Genomic DNA, 21983 nt, shown 5'->3' with positions numbered 1-21983 from the left:
TGGGGCAAGGGGAGAAGTTTGTCAAGTGTGCACCATGGGTACCAAAGGTTACATCTTGGAGATGGAAGCAAGCATGGTTCAATGGAAGTGTATGGAAGCATTGAAGGTTGAGGTTTCGAAGCCGGTCATCCTAGCACAATCGAAGAAGGAAAAGTATGAAGAGAGGAGGTCATGATGGTGATGTCGTGGCGGTGATGTGTGTGTTTGATAAGTGTTTAAAAGTGATATATTTCGCATAGGAGTTTAGGCGTTTTAGTGACTTGTTTTGCAAGATTCTCTATGGAAAACTCCAAATATTGTGTTAATATGTCATTTATGCTTTTGAGCCTTAGTCTACCCTTTTTGTGCAGGAAATTACAAGCAAGGAGCAAGAAATGTCAAAGTTCAAAGAAGCTACGCCATTAGCGTGTCCTACGCTATTGGCGTGATGAAAAAATGCCAAAGGTCAGAGGGATACGCCATTAGCGCACCTGGGGCGTGGATCTGGAGCACTCTTGAAGAGTACGCTAATAGCGTATTCTGAGCTATTAGCGTACAATGTCCAGAGAGCTACGCTATATGCGTACCTGGAGCGTGGAAGCAGAAGCTGGGTTTGAAGAGCTACGCTATTAGCGTATTTCACGCTATTAGCGTAAATGCTCCAGAGAGCCACGCTATTAGCGTGGCTGGAGCGTAGCAGCAGGGCAAGAACAACGTGGCAGGCTCCCATTGGCCAAATTATAGGCCGCCTTACCACGCTTTTAGCGTGAGTTGCGCTATTGGCGCAGGTGCAAAAACACAGGCCATTTAAATAGCATTTTTACCTCTCTTTTAGGTATTCACTATTCCATTAAAACATTTTATACATTTCTAGAGAGAGGTTAGAGCTATTTCAAAGAGAGAAACATAAAGCAAGTGATTAAGGAGTAGATTCAACCCTAGATTCATTGAGACATCAAGGATCTTGGCATGGAATCTTCATCTTTCCTTCCTTCCTTGCATTAGTTTACATGTCTATATGTAACTATCACCTTCTATGTAGTATTGAGGTAACAATCAAGCTATTATGTAATCTTTTGATCTTTTAATATATAAGGTTCTAGCTTAATGATTCAATATTGTTGTTATTCTTGCTTTTAATGCTTTCAAAGAGATTCAAGATGATTTGGACACAAACCCTTGAATCTAGACCTAGAATAACAATCTATCTTATGTTATATCATTCTTGACAAGTTTGTAAACCTTTGATAATTACTTTTAATCAAGCTTTTAATGCTTTCGGATACTTAATCAGGCTGGACACGGTCGATTAAGTCATCCGATCGACTTTGTTATCGTTTAAGGAATTTGGACACGAATGTTTAAACGATAACCTAGAAATAACGATGTCGCTTTGGACACGAAGGATATTGTAGAAATGATTGTAATAATATTGGTTATAAAGCTAGAGTCTGTTAATCGATCGAGAGATTGCTGCTGTTATGCTTGCTCGTTATCTTATACCGCAAGCGAAATAGTTCGATCCCCTCTCGTTTTTACTTTAGTGTCAAATATGGATATAGTGTTACAAACAAACAAATTATATCCAAACCCTTAATGTGAACGATTGTGTAAATGCTTATGATTAACGTAACTCCCTGTGGAAACGATCCTATATATACTCACGTGTACATAGTTATATGACGTGTAGGAAAAATTCTACATCAGTGTTCCCAATTATCAAGTTCGGCTTGGAGAGGCGGTGTGAAGAATACTCGCGATCAACCTTTGAGGTGGAGTGGCAAGGTGGAAGCATAGTGTGAGTACGCATTTGGAAGTTGAGGTAGAGAAAGCTCAACTTGAGGTGGAGTTGATGACACCGGGAATGGTACGACTATGGAGGCCTTGGGTGCTATGCTCTAGTTGTGAGCATGTGAATTCTTCAAGAGGACGGAAGGCATTCCGGGGGTTGAAGAATGTTTGGCATGGCTTGTGGAATTACCGGAAAAGGCCAATGGTAATTGGAGGCAAGTGAATCTTCGAGAGGACGGATTTGATCACTCCGGGGGCCGAAGAGGTTATGGTGTAGGCTTGTGGAACTACCTAAAAATCCTAGTGTAGTTGGATGCAAGGAACTTCAAGAGGGCGGAAGGCATTCCGAGGATTGAAGAGGTAAAGGTGAATTCTTGTGGAGCTACTTGGTGTAGTTGGATGCAAGGGAAAAGAAAAGGGAATTGATGGTTGATGGTTAAAGTGGCATCACCACAAATTTAGAGTCAAGGTGGAGAATTGTTGAGGATGACTCAAAATTTGGTGTTTTGGAGTTTTGGAGGAACAGAGAAATCGTGACACGATTTCGTGAGCGTGGCACGATTTTGGTATGTCGTGAACATGTTTTCTGGATGTTCAATCGTGACACGATTTTGGGAAAACGTGACACGATTTTCGGCTTGCTGGGCAAGTTTTCAGGATAAGGTTGGTCGTACCTTGGGTCGTACGTATCAACCGTGTCACGATTTGGACAAACGTGACACAATTTTGACAGATCTGAAACACGTTTTAAGCACTCCATGACCCATTTTGTTGGGTAAGCTTGGTGAATCTCATGGAAACCAAAGGAGGGAACTTTTAGGGTTTTAGATACTAAATGTTGAGGGTCTTTGGGTGAGGTTCAAAGCTTCAAGATGTGAATCTTAGAGAACCAAAAGAGGGGGCTCTTGGGAAAAGGGTTGGTGCCTTTTGGGGAAGATTCATGGGGTTGGGAAACACATGAGTGAAGAGTCTATTGTAAACACCTTGGGAGAGTGAAAATTCATGAGTGTCTTGTTCATTGGTGAGATTGGGAAAATGGGTAGAAATTAGGGTTGTTCTTTGTGAGCTTGTTGAAGCTAATTTCTTGTAACTCATTTGTATCTCTTTGTAAGATCTCATTGATAGTGGATTGGAGAGATCAATCTCTCCCCCAGAGTAGGTCAAGTTGGACCGAACTGGGTGAACATTTCTTGGTGTTGTTATTTTTTCTTTACTCTCTTTATCTTGTTTACTCCTTGGTTGGATTGTGGTTTTGCTATGCATTTGGTTTATAGACTAGGTTTATATTGTTGTTGTTGCTTGTGGTTAATTTTGGTTGTTGGTTGCCATTGATACTTGCTCCACACATCATAGTTTGTATTGGTGTGAAATTTGAGTCCGGAATTCACAACAATTGGCGCCCACCGTGGGGCAAGGGGAGAAGTTTGTCAAGTGTGCACCATGGGTACCAAAGGTTACATCTTGGAGATGGAAGCAAGCATGGTTCAATGGAAGTGTATGGAAGCATTGAAGGTTGAGGTTTCGAAGCCGGTCATCCTAGCACAATCGAAGAAGGAAAAGTATGAAGAGAGGAGGTCATGATGGTGATGTCGTGGCGGTGATGTGTGTGTTCCCAATTATCAAGTTCGGCTTGGAGAGGCGGTGTGAAGAATACTCGCGATCAACCTTTGAGGTGGAGTGGCAAGGTGGAAGCATAGTGTGAGTACGCATTTGGAAGTTGAGGTAGAGAAAGCTCAACTTGAGGTGGAGTTGATGACACCGGGAATGGTACGACTATGGAGGCCTTGGGTGCTATGCTCTAGTTGTGAGCATGTGAATTCTTCAAGAGGACGGAAGGCATTCCGGGGGTTGAAGAATGTTTGGCATGGCTTGTGGAATTACCGGAAAAGGCCAATGGTAATTGGAGGCAAGTGAATCTTCGGGAGGACGGATTTGATCACTCCGGGGGCCGAAGAGGTTATGGTGTAGGCTTGTGGAACTACCTAAAAATCCTAGTGTAGTTGGATGCAAGGAACTTCAAGAGGGCGGAAGGCATTCCGAGGATTGAAGAGGTAAAGGTGAATTCTTGTGGAGCTACTTGGTGTAGTTGGATGCAAGGGAAAAGAAAAGGGAATTGATGGTTGATGGTTAAAGTGGCATCACCACAAATTTAGAGTCAAGGTGGAGAATTGTTGAGGATGACTCAAAATTTGGTGTTTTGGAGTTTTGGAGGAACAGAGAAATCGTGACACGATTTCGTGAGCGTGGCACGATTTTGGTATGTCGTGAACATGTTTTCTGGATGTTCAATCGTGACACGATTTTGGGAAAACGTGACACGATTTTCGGCTTGCTGGGCAAGTTTTCAGGATAAGGTTGGTCGTACCTTGGGTCGTACGTATCAACCGTGTCACGATTTGGACAAACGTGACACGATTTTGACAGATCTGAAACACGTTTTAAGCACTCCATGACCCATTTTGTTGGGTAAGCTTGGTGAATCTCATGGAAACCAAAGGAGGGAACTTTTAGGGTTTTAGATACTAAATGTTGAGGGTCTTTGGGTGAGGTTCAAAGCTTCAAGATGTGAATCTTAGAGAACCAAAAGAGGGGGCTCTTGTGAAAAGGGTTGGTGCCTTTTGGGGAAGATTCATGGGTTTGGGAAACACATGAGTGAAGAGTCTATTGTAAACACCTTGGGAGAGTGAAAATTCATGAGTGTCTTGTTCATTGGTGAGATTGGGAAAATGGGTAGAAATTAGGGTTGTTCTTTGTGAGCTTGTTGAAGCTAATTTCTTGTAACTCATTTGTATCTCTTTGTAAGATCTCATTGATAGTGGATTGGAGAGATCAATCTCTCCCCCAGAGTAGGTCAAGTTGGACCGAACTGGGTGAACATTTCTTGGTGTTGTTATTTTTTCTTTACTCTCTTTATCTTGTTTACTCCTTGGTTGGATTGTGGTTTTGCTATGCATTTGGTTTATATACTAGGTTTATATTGTTGTTGTTGCTTGTGGTTAATTTTGGTTGTTGGTTGCCATTGATACTTGCTCCACACATCATAGTTTGTATTGGTGTGAAATTTGAGTCCGGAATTCACAACACCTCAAGCAGTAGGTTGGATACAATTCAAAAGTTTTGGACAGATTTCATGCATGTGTATGCCATTTTAAAGTTTATTACCCCCTCCGTCTGATATTATTTCTGCAAATGCTGTTAGGACGCCTTTCCAACTAGAGGTAATCTTACGAAGAGGGGGTTTTGGGGGGCGGTAATCATTCCCATTGTGGTCGTGTCCGGGAGTAAAGGAATCGGAAAACCACTTATTTGCAAAATGTAATTTTACGGGAGCAATTTGGAGAGATGCAATTTTTAAGTGGCTTGGGGTGATTTCGGTGGTTCCGGGAGACCTTTTCATTTTGCTTGAAAAGTTTTTCTTCTCTTACTTTCACACGGAAGTTGATGAAAGGTTTGCTCCTGATTTGGCATTCGGCTCTTTGGTTGATTTGAAAGGCTAGAAACGGTTCTACCTAACTTAATAAGACATGGCAACATAACTCACACTAGCCTAAACCTGCTCCAATTTTGACAAGGAAATCTCGCTTTGAGGCCGGGTGTGGGTATGGGTACGGGTTTTCCCCGATATTCAAAGTTTAGGGTGGGGTGGATGTGGTGAATATCCAAACCTGCCCCGTTAGTAAGAAATGTATTTTTAAAGTTTTTTAAACAAATATACTTTATTCATTTTGTTTAATATTTAATTATATATTATAAATTTTAATCTCCTTTCATTAGAAAATATAACGCTAATATAATAGTATTTTATTAATGTTTAATAATCATAATTTTATTATAAGAATTATAATAAGTATGATTTTATTATTTTATAAATATGGCGGGAGCGGGGAAACACGATCCCCGTCTAGGGTGAGGACGGGGACGCAAATTCCAACCCGGGTAATGAGTGCAGGTTTTTAGCTAGGAGTCTGGGTGGGTAGGCTAGGGAAAATGCGACCCCACCTCACCCTGTACCATACCTAAATAAAATGGAGCAACTTGTTTAGTCAATATTTAATGTTTTTAGAAAGAAAAAAAAATTCGAAACATTTTTAGTTTACAACAGATTCAAATAACGGGAGAAATGGTAGAAAGAAGTAGAGTCAAGGTTAATGGTTGAGTTACTGGATAATTTCTATTCACATTTCATTGAAAAGTAACTGCCATAGAAATGTACTTTCCCAAGAATATCTTGATAATCATGAAACAAACGTATCCTAAAGACTAAGAAAAGGAAACTGCCCCTTGAAATTTGTCTTTTGTCTTTTGCTAAATTTCATAAGCTTTTGTGCAGAATTCAGAGGTAACTGACAGATTTTTTCCATCTTTACTCATTCAGTTCAGCTGGCTGATAGCTTTTGCTTTTCTTGAAACCTTTTTATTTAAAACCTAAGTAACACTACTTGTGAAGAATAATCTCTTCCAACTAAAGCATTAATCTTCCTTGTAGTTTTTCTTCTCAAGGGAGCTATATATTTCTGTTTCTTAGAGATCATGACTATGGCAATTCTGAAAGGACTGATGCAAGGATACTTGAGTGCAATGCTTGATGAGGTAAAAAAATCATTCGGAAGTGATTTAATTTTCATCTGTACATGTTTAAATTTGATGTGTATGTGTATATAATCTTGTTATGGTTTCCGTGATTTTTCTTATTTGAAAGAATATTCAGATATTTGGTGGTGTTTTTTGTTTTTATTTCTTGCAGGGCGTCGTCAATGATCATTTTAACGCGATTGTATGTTTGAATAACACCGTGGAACGACGAGACCATGTTGTGCAGCAGATAGAAACATATTTTGCTGATGTTGACATGATCCTTACTGAGATTTCACTTGATGTGTAATGTTTCTGCTCATTTTAGGGTTTTCCATTTTCAAGCTGATTATCTAACTATTTTGTTTATATTTACAGTGATAATTCAGCATTTGACTTCTCTAGGTTGGCTTCTCTAGCTCGTCAAATTGAGGAGAAAAGCGAAAGGTGAATGATCATTCAGACACTGCATCCATATACATCCTTTTATATGCTAATCTGTATTTTTTGTCATCTCTCCCAACCACACCACCACCTTATGTTTATTTTAGTAGACATTTTCAGATAGTGTTATCACTATTTAGTTTAATTTGATATGCCCATGATTGATTGCACCGTGAATATGCAGAGTTTAGTCCTGTTGTCATGTTTTAGACAGGCTAACAAACAATATATTTTTATGCATAATAATTTTCAAGCTCATCATGATAAACTATTGCATGTTGGTAAATGAGAAGGTGGCATAAATCTTGTTGATTATATTTTCCAGGAATGCCAAACAAAAACTTAAATGCAGTAGAATTAATACAAAAATTTATCTCATATATTATTTTATTAAAAAAAATCATGTTATCATGCCATATTTTTATAGATACTGGCTTGACATCCAGTTAGATACTTATGTAATTTTACCTCTCAAAATTTAGGTTGAGCCTAACTCAACCCTACAAACCCGGATTATAAGGTGGGAGATGTCTCTTACTTTTAAACACATTTTCAATCATATCTTATTCAATGTAGGATTCTCAGTAAGTTCCATCATAACCTATTAGGTGATGGATGAAGGTGCTATGTAAGAGTCTATTGGGAAAATTCAATTTTACATAGAATAATGGAGATAACAAAGATGAAACTTTTGACCACTTCTTTTGATATTGTTTCAGGGACTAACTATCCTAAAGCCCTATACTATTAGGTAAAGGACCTTGGATGGTTCTTATATCTATTCTAAATTTCCATTACACCTCCCTGCACTAGAACCTTCTGGTCTTAAAGGCATGGACAATGCATAAACCTAATTTTATCATTTTCTGAAATTCAATTTCAGTTAGGAGAATAGAGGCAGTAAGGATCAAACTTTAGACCTCTTGATCATAGAGATTGTGATGTTATGCTTAAGGCAAACTATTTGAAAAGCTTAATTTGTAAGGTAAAGACTCGTCAATAGATAATAACTATAATACCTAACGGTGGGAAGAGAATAAGCTTGAAAGTATAATTTGTCTTTCTTTATACCATTATATACTGATAGAAACTGGTATCTTAATGCTCGAAAATGGGTAAGAATTCTCGCTCTGATTATAGAACAATGGCAGCACTTCGAGGGTCTTCCGTGCTTACTCTAATCCCTCCTCCTTATTTTCTGTGTAATTTTTTTATTGTTTGTTTCTTTATATACTACGATGTTTGCATTAATTTGGAAGGCTCTACTGATAAAATCACAAGTGCCTACCATGCTAAAATCATAGAAGAATATAAGCATACTACATCTTTTAGCATTTGTTATAGCTTAAATTTCTACTTGATATGATTGCAGCATTGGTGCTGAGCATATGAGGCTTGCATGTCCTGAATTCATTAAAGCTTGTGATGAGATGAACAAAAGAATGTAAGTGCCATGTCTGAATTGTCCATTATTTGATCTTTTCTCTCTCTATGGTCTATTTCTGCTATATCTATTACAACTTCTTTTGTAGAAGAATACTGAATATGACCTAGGAAACAAATAAATAATTATCTACACTAGTACACTACACTCATGTATGGTCAAGAGTTCTTGCTCTTTTAAGAAAAAATAAAATAAGAAAGTGGATTGACGCGTATTAGAATATGTAAATATATCTTATATTTAGTATGTATCTTCTATATTTGGTAACGTCTTGATAGTTTTATATACCTCCGATCTAATTTTTGTCTGTTTATTTTGCGGCTCAGGCTTTCTCGAACATTGCTTTGGGTAAAACATGAGTTTGCTAATACCAAGAGAAAGTTGGAGGCCTTTGTTCAGGTATGTTACATTTTTCTCTCTCTCATATAAGCGATAACGTAACGACAATATCCGTGAAAGGGCATAGCTGCATGAACTCTTTTAGTTCTTTAAAATGTAGTTTAGATACCGACTGCATGAATAGGAAACAATTCTTTAGTTTCCAAAGTTTGTATGATATATTAATATGTTTTATTGCTTTGATCAATTTGCAGATGGAGCGAAGGATTATCAGAGTTGAGAGATCAAACTCTTCAAACTAGGAGTTTATCTGTGCTGTTGAATTTTCCATCGGTTGAATAAGAATTATGATTTGGAACAATGTGTTGTTTTTGAACTTTAGTATATTGTTGCTAAACCATGTACCTTGTTCGGTTACAAAAATGATGTTGAACCATGTCTCTTGTTCGCTTACAAAAATCATGTTTTCTTTAGGAGCATATCTTTCTCCAAGTTACTAGCTACAAACCCGTGCTTCGCACGGGGGTTCAATAACGTATTTGACAAAATATTATATTGTAAGGATAGATTGCGAAATGACAGATAATTATAAATCATAATACAATATTTATAGTACTCTTGCATTACAAATTACCAAATTAAATCTTCAAATTGGCTTTATCAAGAGTAACAAATGAAAACATATTTAGTCAGCGGTAGAAACATTTTTCCAGTAATAATTGATATCTATTTATAAACCAATGAAAACCCTATTACCAAAGCTACCTGATTTATATCATTTTGACTTTCAGCTTCAACATATATAAATCCTTTCACATGATCTACAGCAAAGGCAGATATTAACTGCAATTTAGTATCTAGTTCTTTCAGGTGAACAAACTTTTGCATCAGACAGATAACTGAAAGCCTCTCTACCTAATTTATATCATTTTGTGTTTTAGCTTCAACGTATATAAATCTTTTCACATGATCTACAGCAAAGGCTAATGATGTCAATGGATACCCATGGGTACGGATAATATGATACCCGTCCCCGCCCCGTTGGATAAATATGATACCCGTGCCAGCCCCGTATCCTCGTGGGTACCCACTATACGGGTACCCGTGGGTATTGAGGTATCCATGAGTACCCATGGAGTTCAAAAAAAAAATTTTAATTACCAAAAAACTTCAACTTTTAAACATCCATACATAATCCACTTAAAATTTCATAAATCATACATAATTCATAGAAAATTCATGATTCTTATATACTCCCTCCGGTCACTATTATAAGCAAAAATCAATTTTTTAGGTTCATTCATTAAATGATGTATTTGGTCCATATTATAGACCAAATACATCATTTAATGAATGAACCTAAAAAGTTGATTTTTGCTTATAATAGTGACCGGAGGGAGTAATCTATATGTTTTATGATATGAATGAAGTGGAAACGGTAAACTTAATAAGATTAATTAAAAAAATTTAAAATAAAAATAGGTTATTATTGAGGATTTTTAGGTGGGCGATAAAATTTTCTTAATAATTGAATTACCAAATTGCCCCTCCTAGTGGCAAATTTGTAAAAAAAATGTTCCAAAAGAAAAATGAACAAATTAATGAATATTGCACAAAAATTATAAATCTTTATCAAAATATTTATGAAAGCTTTATCAAAAGCAGGAAAACATCATAAATTACATATTAGTTAAAATTATAAAATTGAGCGCTACTGTCATAGAGTTACCAAAAAGGGAATAACACCAATACTTACATGACACAAAATGAACGAAAGAAACACATTAAACTCTTTAGCATCATGTGTAGGAACTTGGTTATTAATAATTTGACCGTTAAAAAATAAAAAATTTCTTTGACGTCAAAAAAGTAATATCAGCTAAGCAATATTCAGTCTCTTCACATATGCTTAGAAATATTCAGTCCGGAAGATTACATTGAAAGGATAGATGGTAAAATGACGGATAATTGTGAATCATTGTAATATGTCAAAATATAAACCTTAAAAACCATGAACCATCAACTTAGTTTTAAATAGTTAAAAATAAAAAATTGTAAAATATTTAAAAGTTTTTAAAAATATAAAAATTGGAAAATAGTTAAAAAAATTGGTGAGGTAGCACTCAACCAAGCAACACTAAAAAAATTATATGCATTAGGGTAACAAAAAAACAGACAGACGGACATAAAATATTACTCTAAACGTTAATGTGTGTATATATTTGTGAATAAAAATCTTTGTGAGATTGTGATGATTAAACGATATTGAAATTAAATATATAAGTGATAAAAAGATAATAAAATTCCTTTGAAAAAAAGGTAATAAAATTAAATGGAACCTAAAAAAATAATGGAACGGTTAAAAAAATAAAGTTAAATGGAAGAAAAAAAATACATTGAAATATAATATTAAAAAAATAAAGAAAAGGTTCCCAGCGTGAGTTGAAAAGAGGTGCTTGTGAAATAAATTGTCGAGAAGTAGTTTTTTAAAGTAACATTCAACAGCTTCTGGTCAAAGCTCATTTCATTCAATTTTATGCGTTCAAAAAAAGTACTTTTTTAAGTAAGTACTTAATTGATATTGTATTCGGCCTAACTTCTCCTTAAAAATGTAGAGAAGTTTGAAAAAAGTCGGGTCAAACGATACCTTAATCTCCCACAACGGCAATGTAGAAGCAATTGAATTTGGGAGAAAAAATTGAAAAATAGTTAAAAATATAAAAATTGGAAAATAATTAAAAGTTATTAAAAATATAAAAATTAGAAAATAATTAAAAAAAATTGGTTAGGGGCAAAAATGGAAATTCATAGGCCAACCCTAAAAAAAAAACCCACCCTCCAATAATTGAATTACCAAAATGCCCCTCATAGGGGCAAATTGGTAAATTCAATGGACATTACCTTTAATATATATATAGTAGATGGTTTCTCTTCCATACTTCTTGATATTGCTTTTGCAAACTTTTCCAAAGATAAGGTAACTTTTTGCTTGTTAAAGAAGTTATCTTATGTTTGGTATTAGATTTTTTTTGTTAAAATATATTGGTAAAAACTATGAAGTTTTTTCTCTCCTTTCAATCGAATTTTTTTGTGCGCATAAATGTCAGGAATGGAACTCTGACCACGCGGTTAAGGGGCCTGAGTCCCTTACCACTTGGACCACGCCATTATTGATATTTTATTATTTTATCTATTCCTCCATATCAAATTTGTAAAAAATAAAATTTAAATTTTCTTTTATGAAGTGTCATGATTCTATAAAATTCGCATTTCTTTCTATATTGTGTTTAACCCAAAATATCAATATATAAAATTGTTTTTTATGTCAAGTGTTCTACAATTTTTTTCCTCTCTGCATGCTCCCTTATCTCTCTTAATTTTTTCAATAATTTAGCAATTTATTAATTTTTTTCTTATATCTTATCAAATCTTCTTCTACATCATATTATTTTCAATGATCTTATACATTAAACTTCATATCATAAACTACTTTGAGGTTAATGTTAAAAAGAAAAGGTTGGGTAATAGGAAGTAATTATTATTAAATTGCCACTAACGATCATTTAACAATTAATCTTGAGGGAATCTATAGACTAGATAGGAAAATGAATGTCTGTGCCAATTACCATTTTGCCCTTATTGGGGGTATTTTGGTAAAATAATTATTTGCCTTGCTTGCCCTATATATATGTGTAAAGAGAAAAAAAAAAAACAGAAAAAAGGGGAAAAGAGAGAGAGGGTCGGGAAGTAGAGAAAGAAAGGGGATGAGAGAAAGAGAGAAACGATTTCTCTCCCTAAAACTCATGTTCTTCCTTCTTCTTCCTTCTTCCGTTTTCATTTCTGCTTCATCAAAGGTAGTAACAACCCTTCTTCTTTTGTTTTTCATTTTCATTTTCTTCTTCATCAAAGTTAATTTCTGGGGTTGATTAATTTATTTAGTTTTTCAGCAATCTAATGACATGCATGTCTCAGATAGAATGAATTTTGTGTGTAATCTGTTTTATTTTTGTTTTAGCTTTTGTGTTTTGGTGATTCTGGGTTTTTTTTGTTGTTGATTCTGTTTTTGGTGTGATTATGTTTTTGTTTTTGTTGTTTTTGGTTTCCTTTCCCTCATGCATGTAGAAATTTGATGAATTTAGAGTTAGGTTTTCATTTGAGGGAAAAGGGAATTTTTATGGTTTTATGAAATTGAGTAATAAACAGTAAAGTAATATATGTCCCAAAACATGAATTCATGATTATGCTTCTTTTTTCATTGTATAAGTGATTATGCTTAAATTCATCAATGTAATATTCTCTGGTTTGAGTGTTGAATCTAATTCTAATCTTGCATGTGGGTTTGATTGAAAATTTGTGAAGGATTTGTGAGAAGAATGTTAAGTTTGGGTAAGAGGGGTCTGAGGTCGAGAGTGAGGCAGAGGGAGAAGAGTAGAAGAAATGGAATTAGGGTTTTGAGAAAGAAGAAGTAACTAAAGAAAAATTAGGGGTTCTTTAAGACTGAGTAATTGGAGATGGAAGCTAGGAACTTAAGGAAACAAGAGCACCAGAGCTTGCTGCCATCACCATAAAGAATTAAAGGTGGGTTTCCCTTTCCCTCATCCCTCATGCATAATCTAAATCAACTAATTTAGGGGTTATGAGACATGAAATTGATTGATGAAAAGTAAACTGTTCATTATGCATGTTTGATTTTAAGAATTGAAGTTATTGCGTTGATTTGTTTGTGTATTTTTACTAAATTGATTTTGTGTGAATGATAGCATGATTGAAAGGTTTATTGATGTGGCCACTGGAATAATTTGATTGAATGGGTTTTATGGTGAAGTGATTCTTATTGTATATGAAAAAGGAGATTATAAAAATGAGCTAGGTTTTTCTTAAAATTACTGCAGAAAATAGCTTCAGTGCAGGATTTTTAATAATTTATTGATTTTGAATTTTTAGACGGGACCAGTTGCATAAGTTGCAGTTATAAGCTGGCTGCATACAGTAAAATAATCAGAAATGTTTGATTTCATATGAATGATTCAATCATAGGTTTTATGGACTGTTGTGCTGGAATTGGTTTCTACAGATCAGTTTTAGTGTTAGATTTTTCTGAAATTGATTACTTTGAATTTGGATATGGGACCAAATTCATTGTCTTCATGTGAGTATTGGTCATGTATAGAAAAATTTACAAAAAATTATAACTTCAATTTATGTCTTTGTGGCTTTGAATGACAGATGATTAACTCTTTTTTTTTTTTTTTTTTTTTTTTTTTTTTTATGTTTCACATATATTGCTTCTACTAATTGAGTGAATTATATGTTCAGGTTCCTCTAGAACTGCAAGCTTCTTTTATTGCAGCAGTTGATAAAGGAAACATAAGAAGCATGCCAACATAGTGAATAAAAAGGTTCTGAAATATTTATCTAAGATTTGATATGTTATGGATCATGTTATTTTATAATTATATGCATGTAATATCTAAATATTTCCTAATGATATGTTCCCTGTTACTTTTTTTTTTATTTTGACAAAATGTTTTCTGTTAAGGTTATTTGCGCTCAAGATTTTGTTCATGTTTAGTTATTTTTCCTTTTGTGAATCCTTAAAAACAGTCCGATCTGCACTGATTTGCATTAAAAGCAAAGGAAATTAAGGTAAGCTTATTCTATCATTTTCCTCTCTTTTCTTACTCATCCAAACCCTAACCCTTTTCAGCCCCAATTTCAATTTCTTAATGAAGGGTTAATTAAAGTTGATGCTTGTGTGTCTCCTTATTCAAAGAAAGCTTAATTGAAAGTATGGGGGTTGGGTTTGCAATTGGAGGAAGAAACAAGAAGAATTGGAGGTAAATTTTTGTACAAGTGATGATAAATCATTTCTGTTTGATGGTTTCTGTGAAAGATTTAAGAAAAATGTCTGTTTAAGAAGATACATAGGGACATGGTTGAATTTGATCTGAATGGTGCTGAATGGTAGTCTCTGTTACAGTCTAATATCAACCATTTTCCTTTGTATCTAATCTGGTAAAATTTGATATGTGGTCTAATAGAGGATGTTGCTTTAGTCTTGGTTTCAATATTCTGAAATATTTCTGTATATGTGCATACTTTGATTCAGCTTTAGGTTTGATGTTTTTGATTTTGGTTTTTATCTGCAGAAGTAAAGTGATAGGAGAAGCTGCTGGTGGGAAATCTCTATTCATGAAGGATGAGTTGTGATGGATAGATTGTTGAAGGTATCATCTTTGCATGTTTTTATTTATGTATTTTTTTGTTTTGTTTTGGTTTGTGGCTGGAATTTTAAAAAGGGTTTTTTATAATGCATTCTTTCATGTAATCCTGTATAGAAGAAAGTTAAAAACAGATGCATGCATTGTAATTCTCAGCCCAAGCAGTAGAATTAATATTGATTGAGTCACTTCAATATTTTATCTATGAAAAAATGGTTGATATTTGATAATATAATTTTCAAAATTGACCTTGAAAATAGTTGATATTTGATTTATGTACTTGTGGCTAGGAGTTTTGGGAATTTGATGGTTGATAAGTTCAAGATTGTTATGAGCTATATCAGCAGAGTATGAAGGGGAGCATAGGCCAGAGAAATTGGAGGAACTTGGGAATATGCTGACTGGTCTTGATGCTGGAGATTCTATTGTTATATCCAAATCATTTTCTCATGCTTAATTTGGCAAATTTGGCTGAAGAAGTTCAAATTGCATATAGAAGAAGGATTAAGTTGCCGAAGAAAGGTGATTTTGCTGATGAAAATTCTGCCATAACTGAGTTAGATATTGAAGAGACATTCAAGAGGCTTGTGACTGAACTCAAGAAGACTCCTCTTGAAGTCTTTGATGTTTTGAAGAATCAAACTGTTGATTTGGTCATAATTGCTCATCCTACTCAGTCGATTCGTCGATCTTTGCTGCAAAAACATGGAAGGTTTGTCCATTATATTTGTTAATAACTTTCTGTCATAACTTAGTTGTGTTATGGTAGTCCATTGTTGTCGCATTTATTGTCTAGAGGCATGTTTGGATTGATTTATTTGAGGTTATCTACTAACATAAACATTTGTGAGACTATTTGGGAGAATTTATATTTCCTGGTCAGTTGAAGTTTCTGAATTTTATTTCTTGTGTTGTGCTGTTATCTCTGTAAAACCATTGGATCAAATTTGTTTTATAGTATGCCTGCTTCTTAATCAGTAAACTTCTCTGGTCTTAAGGAAAATGGTTTTCTTACTTCATGTATGCTTTTTGTATGCAGTAATTGATATTACAAGGATGGTAGTTCTTCACCCAAACGGGGCTATTGCACTTTAGAAGCATTTTGAATCTGAAAAAGGTATCAGCATTTCCATCATTTTGTTGGAACACAATATTATGACAATAATATGTTTAATTCCGTCTTTGCAATATGAGACACTCTTTTTACTTTGAAACTTATATTTCTTCATGCGCTTTGTTTGATATCATTGGCAATGTTGTATGAGATGAAGTGTTAGCCATAAAAATCAACACGAAGGTAAATCAATGTAGCGGAGATCGGAATGTTGTGCTAGAGGAGTGCTAATACTAGACGAGATACAATTAGGAATGATAGTATTGGCTTCTTCAAAAAAAAAAGGAATGATAGTATTGTTATTGTAGAAAAGATAGTTGCATCTCAACCTGCCTTCTCCGGTGAAGGTGGTTCCTGGACAGCAAATGGACTTTTGGAGCAGCTCAGTCAGACTTGGGATAAGTCAGATTATTTTTGTTACATGACAGAGTAAGTATCTTTCAATTTCTTAAACGCAATGAGTAAATGGAATGCTAATCTATTGAGTATTTATTGATACCTAAATTTTTTATCCTTTTCAGTGTCAACATCAATCCTAATGAAGGTCTTATAAAGAATGGTCAAAATCTTATACTCGCACTTAGATAATTTAATTTAAAAGGGTACTCTTTCATGTTGCACTAATTTAATATCTCCTCTACTTATTGTTGTTTAACTGGCGAATTTGTGCTTGCATCATTGATATCCTTTCATTCATATCAGTGATATTCTTTTTGATGACTTTTTAATAATGTCCCCTCATGACTCTTCTTTCATTTACCAAGATGAAACTAAGCCATTCTTGTGAAATAACTTTTTCAATTGACTGGATATCCATTGATACGATGTCAGAAATTTATACGTGCAGATCTTTGATCTATTTGATGTCAAGAGAAAGGGTGTTGTTGATTTTGATGACTTCGTTAGATCTCTCAATGTCTTCCACCCAAACGCAGCGCTAGAAGACAATATAGAATGTGAGTTAAAAATTGAATCCTCCACTTATTGTTGTTTACCTTAAATTCCTCACTTTGATCTGTCTGTCCTGATATATTATGTTTGGGATTTTCCTGCAGTCTCATTTAGGCTCTATGATTTGCACATTACTGGCTTTATAGAGCGTCCAGAGGTGAGATGATTATTATTTGTTCATATACCCTCAATGAAAATGGCACGTTTGTTAATCCACTGAATTTTATGATTTTATTCCTAAGTGAAAACTTTTTTTTCTGGTCTTGGTTTTTGACATTATTCTTTGTTGCTATGACATTTATCCTCTTCTCATTGATATCATTTTAATTTGAATTTGCTTTTCTTTCCCTTATTTGGTGATGTCTGACAGGTCAAGCAAATGTTAATTGCACTTCTTTTCGAGTTTGAAATGAAGTTGGCGGATGATGTGATAGAAACAATTCTAGACAAGGTATGTTAGCAAAATTCATAGTTACAATAGAATATTAGATACATGTTAGCAAAATTCGTATATACCATAGAATATTAGATATGAAATGAAAGTCCACCTGCAGAATAAATATTGTTGCTGATAGAACAACGTATGGTCATGGATGTTGGAGTTCAGTACCTAAGCAAGCAGGTAAATCAATTATCCAATTTTATCTCCATTAGCATATAATAATATAATGTCAAAATTGTTATTAATCATCTTTTAGTTTTGAATTTTTGTTTAATATTATCAGGTATGCAAAGATGTGGTAAGAGCTGCAGGCTTAGGTGGATCAATTACTTAAGACCTGATTTAAAAAGAGGAACATTCTCACAAGAGGAAGAAAATCACATTGTTGAACTTCATGCAGTACTAGGAAATAGGTAAATTTCAACTACTAACTTAGTCCCTATTTTTATCTTCTCCTATGGTTAAGCAAGAGTGATAAGGAGGTCGAGGGCTCGATCTCACTCTCGGTATAATCCTAACAATACTAATATTGTCCGTTTTAAAAAATTATGTTCATTTTCTTCTTATCAGATGGTCTCAAATTGCGGCGCAATTGCCGGGAAGGACAGACAATGAAATGAATCTATGGAACTCATGTTTGAAGAAGAGACTGAGGCAAAAAGGTATAGATCCTGTGACTCATAAACCATTGTCTGAGGTTGAGAATAATGGAGAGGAAAATGCTAATAAGAGTCAAGAGAAAGCACCAGAGATATTATTATCCAATGAATTGAACCTTTTGAAATCAGAGAGTTCAAAATCAGATGCAGCTTCTAGCTATGAGCAAAGAACATCTTCAATTTCACCAAAAGCATATGCAATGGAAATGGAAGGTTCTTGCAACAAAGAGTTTTTCATAGATAGGTTCATTCAACCCTCAGATTTGATGGGAAATTTTCCACTTCAGATGAGTTATACAAACACTGAAAATGAACTCTGTTATATTTCTAAATTTAATATTTTTCTAACTGGAACATAGGGGAAAATATTTGTATTCTTATATATCTATGTTAGAATAGATATGTAATGTTCCAAGATATAAGTGAAAGATTATTTCAACAATAGAACCTATATAGTCCATTTCATAAAATCACTTGGGTAAAACCCTTTGGAAGCATTCTTTAATTTCTATTTCAGCCTTGAATCTATACCTATGTAAGATAATTGATTTTGGTTTTCTATAGAAAGATTTTGTGAAACAATTTAACTTTATAACTTATTTGTGAAAGATTGTACATTCACTTAACCATTCAATTTCTTTTGTTCTGACACTTCTTTGTTATATAGTGCAATGGGCATAGGATATTCAGATAGTGAAATGTTTATGGTTAATTTATTATTATGTACTCAGAGTTAGTTTCGAAACTTTTGTTTTGACTGTTTGTGCCTTGCAGTTGAAGTCTCCTTCAGTTTCAAGGAAACCATTGAAACCTGATAACAAGAAACATTTTAACGAGGACGATTCATGTTCAGTTGCTTCTGGGTAATGCTCTTATAAACCTTATAGTCAAAGGGTGTCAAAATCTCATCTCATGTTTTCCTTATTCTAGCAATGATATTTTTTTTACTTTATCTTATAATTTTCTCCGTGACCATGTAAAGAACTGCAACTTCTGTGAGGTCGTTCAAATCCAGGGCGACTGTTGCTTCTGCTCCAAGCTTTTGGTCAACTGAACGTGCACAAAGAAGAAAGGAGGTAAAATTTGTTGATTAATTAGTTTTGTTTCAATAGGGTTTTCATCTCAAATTGATCGGAGCATCCCCTTTTATTTGTGTCATAGTTCTATTCAAAATCAAGCAATGGAAGCTGAGAAGAATAAAAAAGAAGCAAGGTAAAAAGGGATTTATTTATTATCTCAAAAAACCATGAATTACATTGTCATTCTGTTACTTCTTTTCTTCTTATAGATATAAATTTATGTTAGTTTTCTCACTCTAATTTGTTCAACGATTAAGGATGAGAAATAGGAAGCCATCAAACAGTTGAGGAGAAGTTTAAAATTTAAAGCAAGCTCTATGCCAAGCTTTTACCATGAGGGGCCTCCACCTAAGTTCAGATTTTCACACAGTCAGTTTAGTCATATAGTCTGAGACAGATATGGGAAGAAAGAATGATTGTAGGTGTTGAGAATCAAGTTCTGTATATTTTACTTATTGCTCTTTATGACCTCTACTTTATAATTAATTCTATGAGATTGTTTCTTTACATTTTAAGAAGTTTCATTTTGAAATTTTGATCAATAAGATATCTTATTCAATAAATCATTTTCTAATATTAACCTAAACTTATTATTTGATTTAGGATTATGCTCTAGATTTGAGTCTGGTGAATAATATACATCAGCATTGAATGGAACTGTGGCTTTGATGCTTGAACCAAGTCCTGCATTGTTGAGAGATGTTTGTATATTCTTAAGAGCTGGTAGAGTGTACATTAGATATGTTCCATTATATTCCTTGAGGAAAGGTTCATTGCCAAGTGCAATGTATCTGCAATATTTGTATCATAAATGTAGAGTTAAGATATAATCAACTAAACACTGTCAGTTCAAGAAGCTAAATAGATGAAGATTATAGACAGAATATGGCATTAGAAAAAGTACAATATCAACTCCTGCAGCCTTCAGAAATATGAGCAGAAAAGGTACAAAAAACCATTGCTACAAACTGGTAATCTACAATGTCTTTTTTTTTGAACAAGAATTAGACCAAGAAAAATGAAAGACATGGTAAAAGCACAGTGAGTAAAGGAAAAATTAAAGAAAATGCAAGATATAATGTGCATGTAAAGTGATGAATGAATGTTGAATATGGTTATAGGATTAAAAAAATGCTTAACTTGATGTTTAATCCACCAGGGTACAAGTAGCTGGTGACATTTTCATAAACCCAAGAATCAGCAACTTTAGGATCCTTGCTTATTTCTTCCAACATATTATTAGGAATTGCTAACATAACCTCAATATCAGTCCCTAACAAAGCTGTCATAACCCATTCATCAGCATCAAACAGTTTGAGTTTATCAAAGCCATTTTCTTGAAGCATTTTAACGACGTTGTTTGGAGGAAGTTGGTGAGTGGCCATGGTTCCCCACTTGACTCCAACTCCATAACCACATGAAGCCATACTTAAGAAGAAAATAATGATGAAGAGTAATGTCATTAGATAATGTTGAGTTGCATTTTCTTGTGCCAATTTTTTTTTCTGAGTTTCAAGAATAATGAAAGAACAGAATCCAAAGAAATGGGAGTGAAAAAAGAAAAGGGAACGTGTGATTCAAGGAACGAGAATTTATAGATGTTCAGAGTTAGTTATTTTTTCTCGGTGCTTGTGTTTCATTGCATGTCTTCACAAATAAGGTACATAAAATAAAACAAGGACTTAAAATTGCAACTTTTTTCTCTCTCTTTCTTACTTTTAACAATAATACCAAAAAAAGAATTTCTTGAATGGAATATTATATATATATATATATATATATATATATATATATATATATATATATATAAACACACACACACACACACACAGAGATTCGTTCCTTAGTTCAGTTATAATGCCAGGCACTGCCAGCATGTTTTGCATTAGTGTTAAGCGTATTCATTTATCATCATCACAATCTTAATCTTAATTAGATTAAAAGAAGTTTTTGCTAGGCCACACATTATTTAACAACTTAATATCTAATGGATTATATGAGATATCAGATACTTACTTTGTAACAGTATTTGTTAGCGGATACTTGAACTATAACGTTAACTTGAACCATAAAAATAAAAAAAAATTGTGTGAGAACTATAAAGAGTGTTGCAAAGAAACTTCTCTCCATTCCCCTTTATTTCAAGATTCAAATAAATTTAGATATTAAAAAATGGCTATAGTAACTATTATCCATTCTTTGACAATTTTCTTTTATTCTTGATTTTTTCCATCCTTTATATTATTTTTGAAAAAAAATCAAATAACCATGCGTTTAAGGACCCTTTTTTTATTGTTATATTAGATTAGATTTTTTTCAAACTTAGATTTTTTTTTTATTTTTTTACCTTTTTTTATATATGAATATGAAGTTTGCATTTTCACTCATATTCTGCTCTTTCCTTTAATTTGCTAGAATGAGAAAAATGCAATTGTTTCTTTGAAAAATACAACTACAAGAAAGACAATGCAGTTGATTGATGTGCTTACCGGTCAGGAATACGATTGCCTCCTCATTACCGTTGAGCGTAACAAGGCTGAAAAATCCTTGGGAGAAGGTTGGTTCCAGTTTGTTAGGGACAATCACCTACAAGAGGGCGACAAGCTGCTATTCGATTTGGGTGTTCCTCCTACAATGTTATTTGTTGAGGTGGTTCGTAGAAATAATCTTGCTTGAAGAAAAGTTCTAATCTTTTGGAAGTTGTTGTATGTTGGCATGTATATTTTGTATAATATTTCAATGACAATATGTTTTAAATGTGGTTTAAAACATTTATCCTTTAGATTAAATTTTTAAAAAAAAATACGTCATTCAATACCCACGGGTACCCGTATAGTGGGCACCCACGAGGATACGGGGCTGGCACGGGTATCAAATTTATCCAACGGGGCGGGGACGAGTATCATATTATCCGTACCCATGGCTATCCATTGACATCCCTATCCTTT

At 34.0% G+C, this 21983-nt stretch overlaps 2 protein-coding genes, 1 long non-coding RNA gene and 1 pseudogene across 6 annotated transcripts; 3 read left to right on the top strand and 1 right to left on the bottom strand.

Moving 5' to 3' along the window:
* Positions 1-6162: 6162 nt before the first annotated feature.
* LOC146950179 (histidine-containing phosphotransfer protein 1-like) lies at positions 6163-9050 on the top strand. Its single transcript, XM_085746125.1, has 6 exons — positions 6163-6360; positions 6515-6648; positions 6721-6789; positions 8159-8230; positions 8557-8629; positions 8824-9050. Exons 1-6 carry the CDS (start codon positions 6301-6303, stop codon positions 8869-8871), a joined length of 456 nt encoding a protein of 151 aa, XP_085602251.1. The 5' UTR covers positions 6163-6300; the 3' UTR covers positions 8872-9050.
* Positions 9051-12229: 3179 nt separating this feature from the next.
* LOC146950178 (uncharacterized) lies at positions 12230-15182 on the top strand. The gene is made up of 7 exons (XR_015027454.1): positions 12230-12423; positions 12929-13147; positions 13886-13968; positions 14174-14215; positions 14302-14406; positions 14719-14796; positions 15084-15182. It is a non-coding gene; the product is annotated as an uncharacterized LOC146950178 (long non-coding RNA).
* Positions 15183-15572: 390 nt separating this feature from the next.
* Positions 15573-19919, top strand: LOC146950177 (myb-related protein 315-like). Of its 4 annotated transcripts, XM_085746115.1 has the most exons (14): positions 15573-15907; positions 16213-16333; positions 16426-16506; positions 16752-16860; positions 16960-17012; positions 17226-17306; positions 17410-17477; positions 17581-17710; positions 17868-18247; positions 18731-18819; positions 18939-19032; positions 19118-19168; positions 19293-19453; positions 19639-19919. In XM_085746115.1, exons 8-10 carry the CDS (start codon positions 17583-17585, stop codon positions 18769-18771), a joined length of 549 nt encoding a protein of 182 aa, XP_085602241.1. In that variant the 5' UTR covers positions 15573-15907; positions 16213-16333; positions 16426-16506; positions 16752-16860; positions 16960-17012; positions 17226-17306; positions 17410-17477; positions 17581-17582; the 3' UTR covers positions 18772-18819; positions 18939-19032; positions 19118-19168; positions 19293-19453; positions 19639-19919. The 4 variants fall into 4 exon arrangements, with proteins under 4 accessions (XP_085602241.1, XP_085602238.1, XP_085602240.1 ...); XM_085746112.1 differs by having other exon boundaries at positions 15575-15907; positions 17868-18819; XM_085746114.1 differs by having other exon boundaries at positions 15575-15907; positions 17868-18819; positions 19293-19457.
* Positions 19574-20473, bottom strand: LOC146950176 (glucan endo-1,3-beta-glucosidase 8 pseudogene; annotated as a pseudogene).
* Between the last annotated feature and the right edge of the window lie 1510 nt (positions 20474-21983).

This window comes from Medicago sativa, chromosome 2, assembly GCF_051527215.1.
Source record: "Medicago sativa cultivar Bolivia chromosome 2, Bolivia_mono, whole genome shotgun sequence".
Lineage (NCBI taxonomy): Eukaryota > Viridiplantae > Streptophyta > Magnoliopsida > Fabales > Fabaceae > Medicago > Medicago sativa.
This window is presented reverse-complemented; position numbering and strand designations above follow the sequence as displayed.

Excerpts from the sequence above, each read along its gene's own strand:
- LOC146950179 (XM_085746125.1), top strand. The coding sequence starts at position 6,301 with ATGACTATGGCAATTCTGAAAGGACTGATGCAAGGATACTTGAGTGCA. Across the intron at positions 6,649-6,720 it reads ACTGAGATTTCACTTGATGT|TGATAATTCAGCATTTGACT; the intron begins GTAATGTTTCTG and ends TTATATTTACAG. Across the intron at positions 8,231-8,556 it reads GATGAGATGAACAAAAGAAT|GCTTTCTCGAACATTGCTTT; the intron begins GTAAGTGCCATG and ends TTTGCGGCTCAG.
- LOC146950177 (XM_085746112.1), top strand. The coding sequence starts at position 17,583 with ATGCAAAGATGTGGTAAGAGCTGCAGGCTTAGGTGGATCAATTACTTA. Across the intron at positions 17,711-17,867 it reads CATGCAGTACTAGGAAATAG|ATGGTCTCAAATTGCGGCGC; the intron begins GTAAATTTCAAC and ends TCTTCTTATCAG.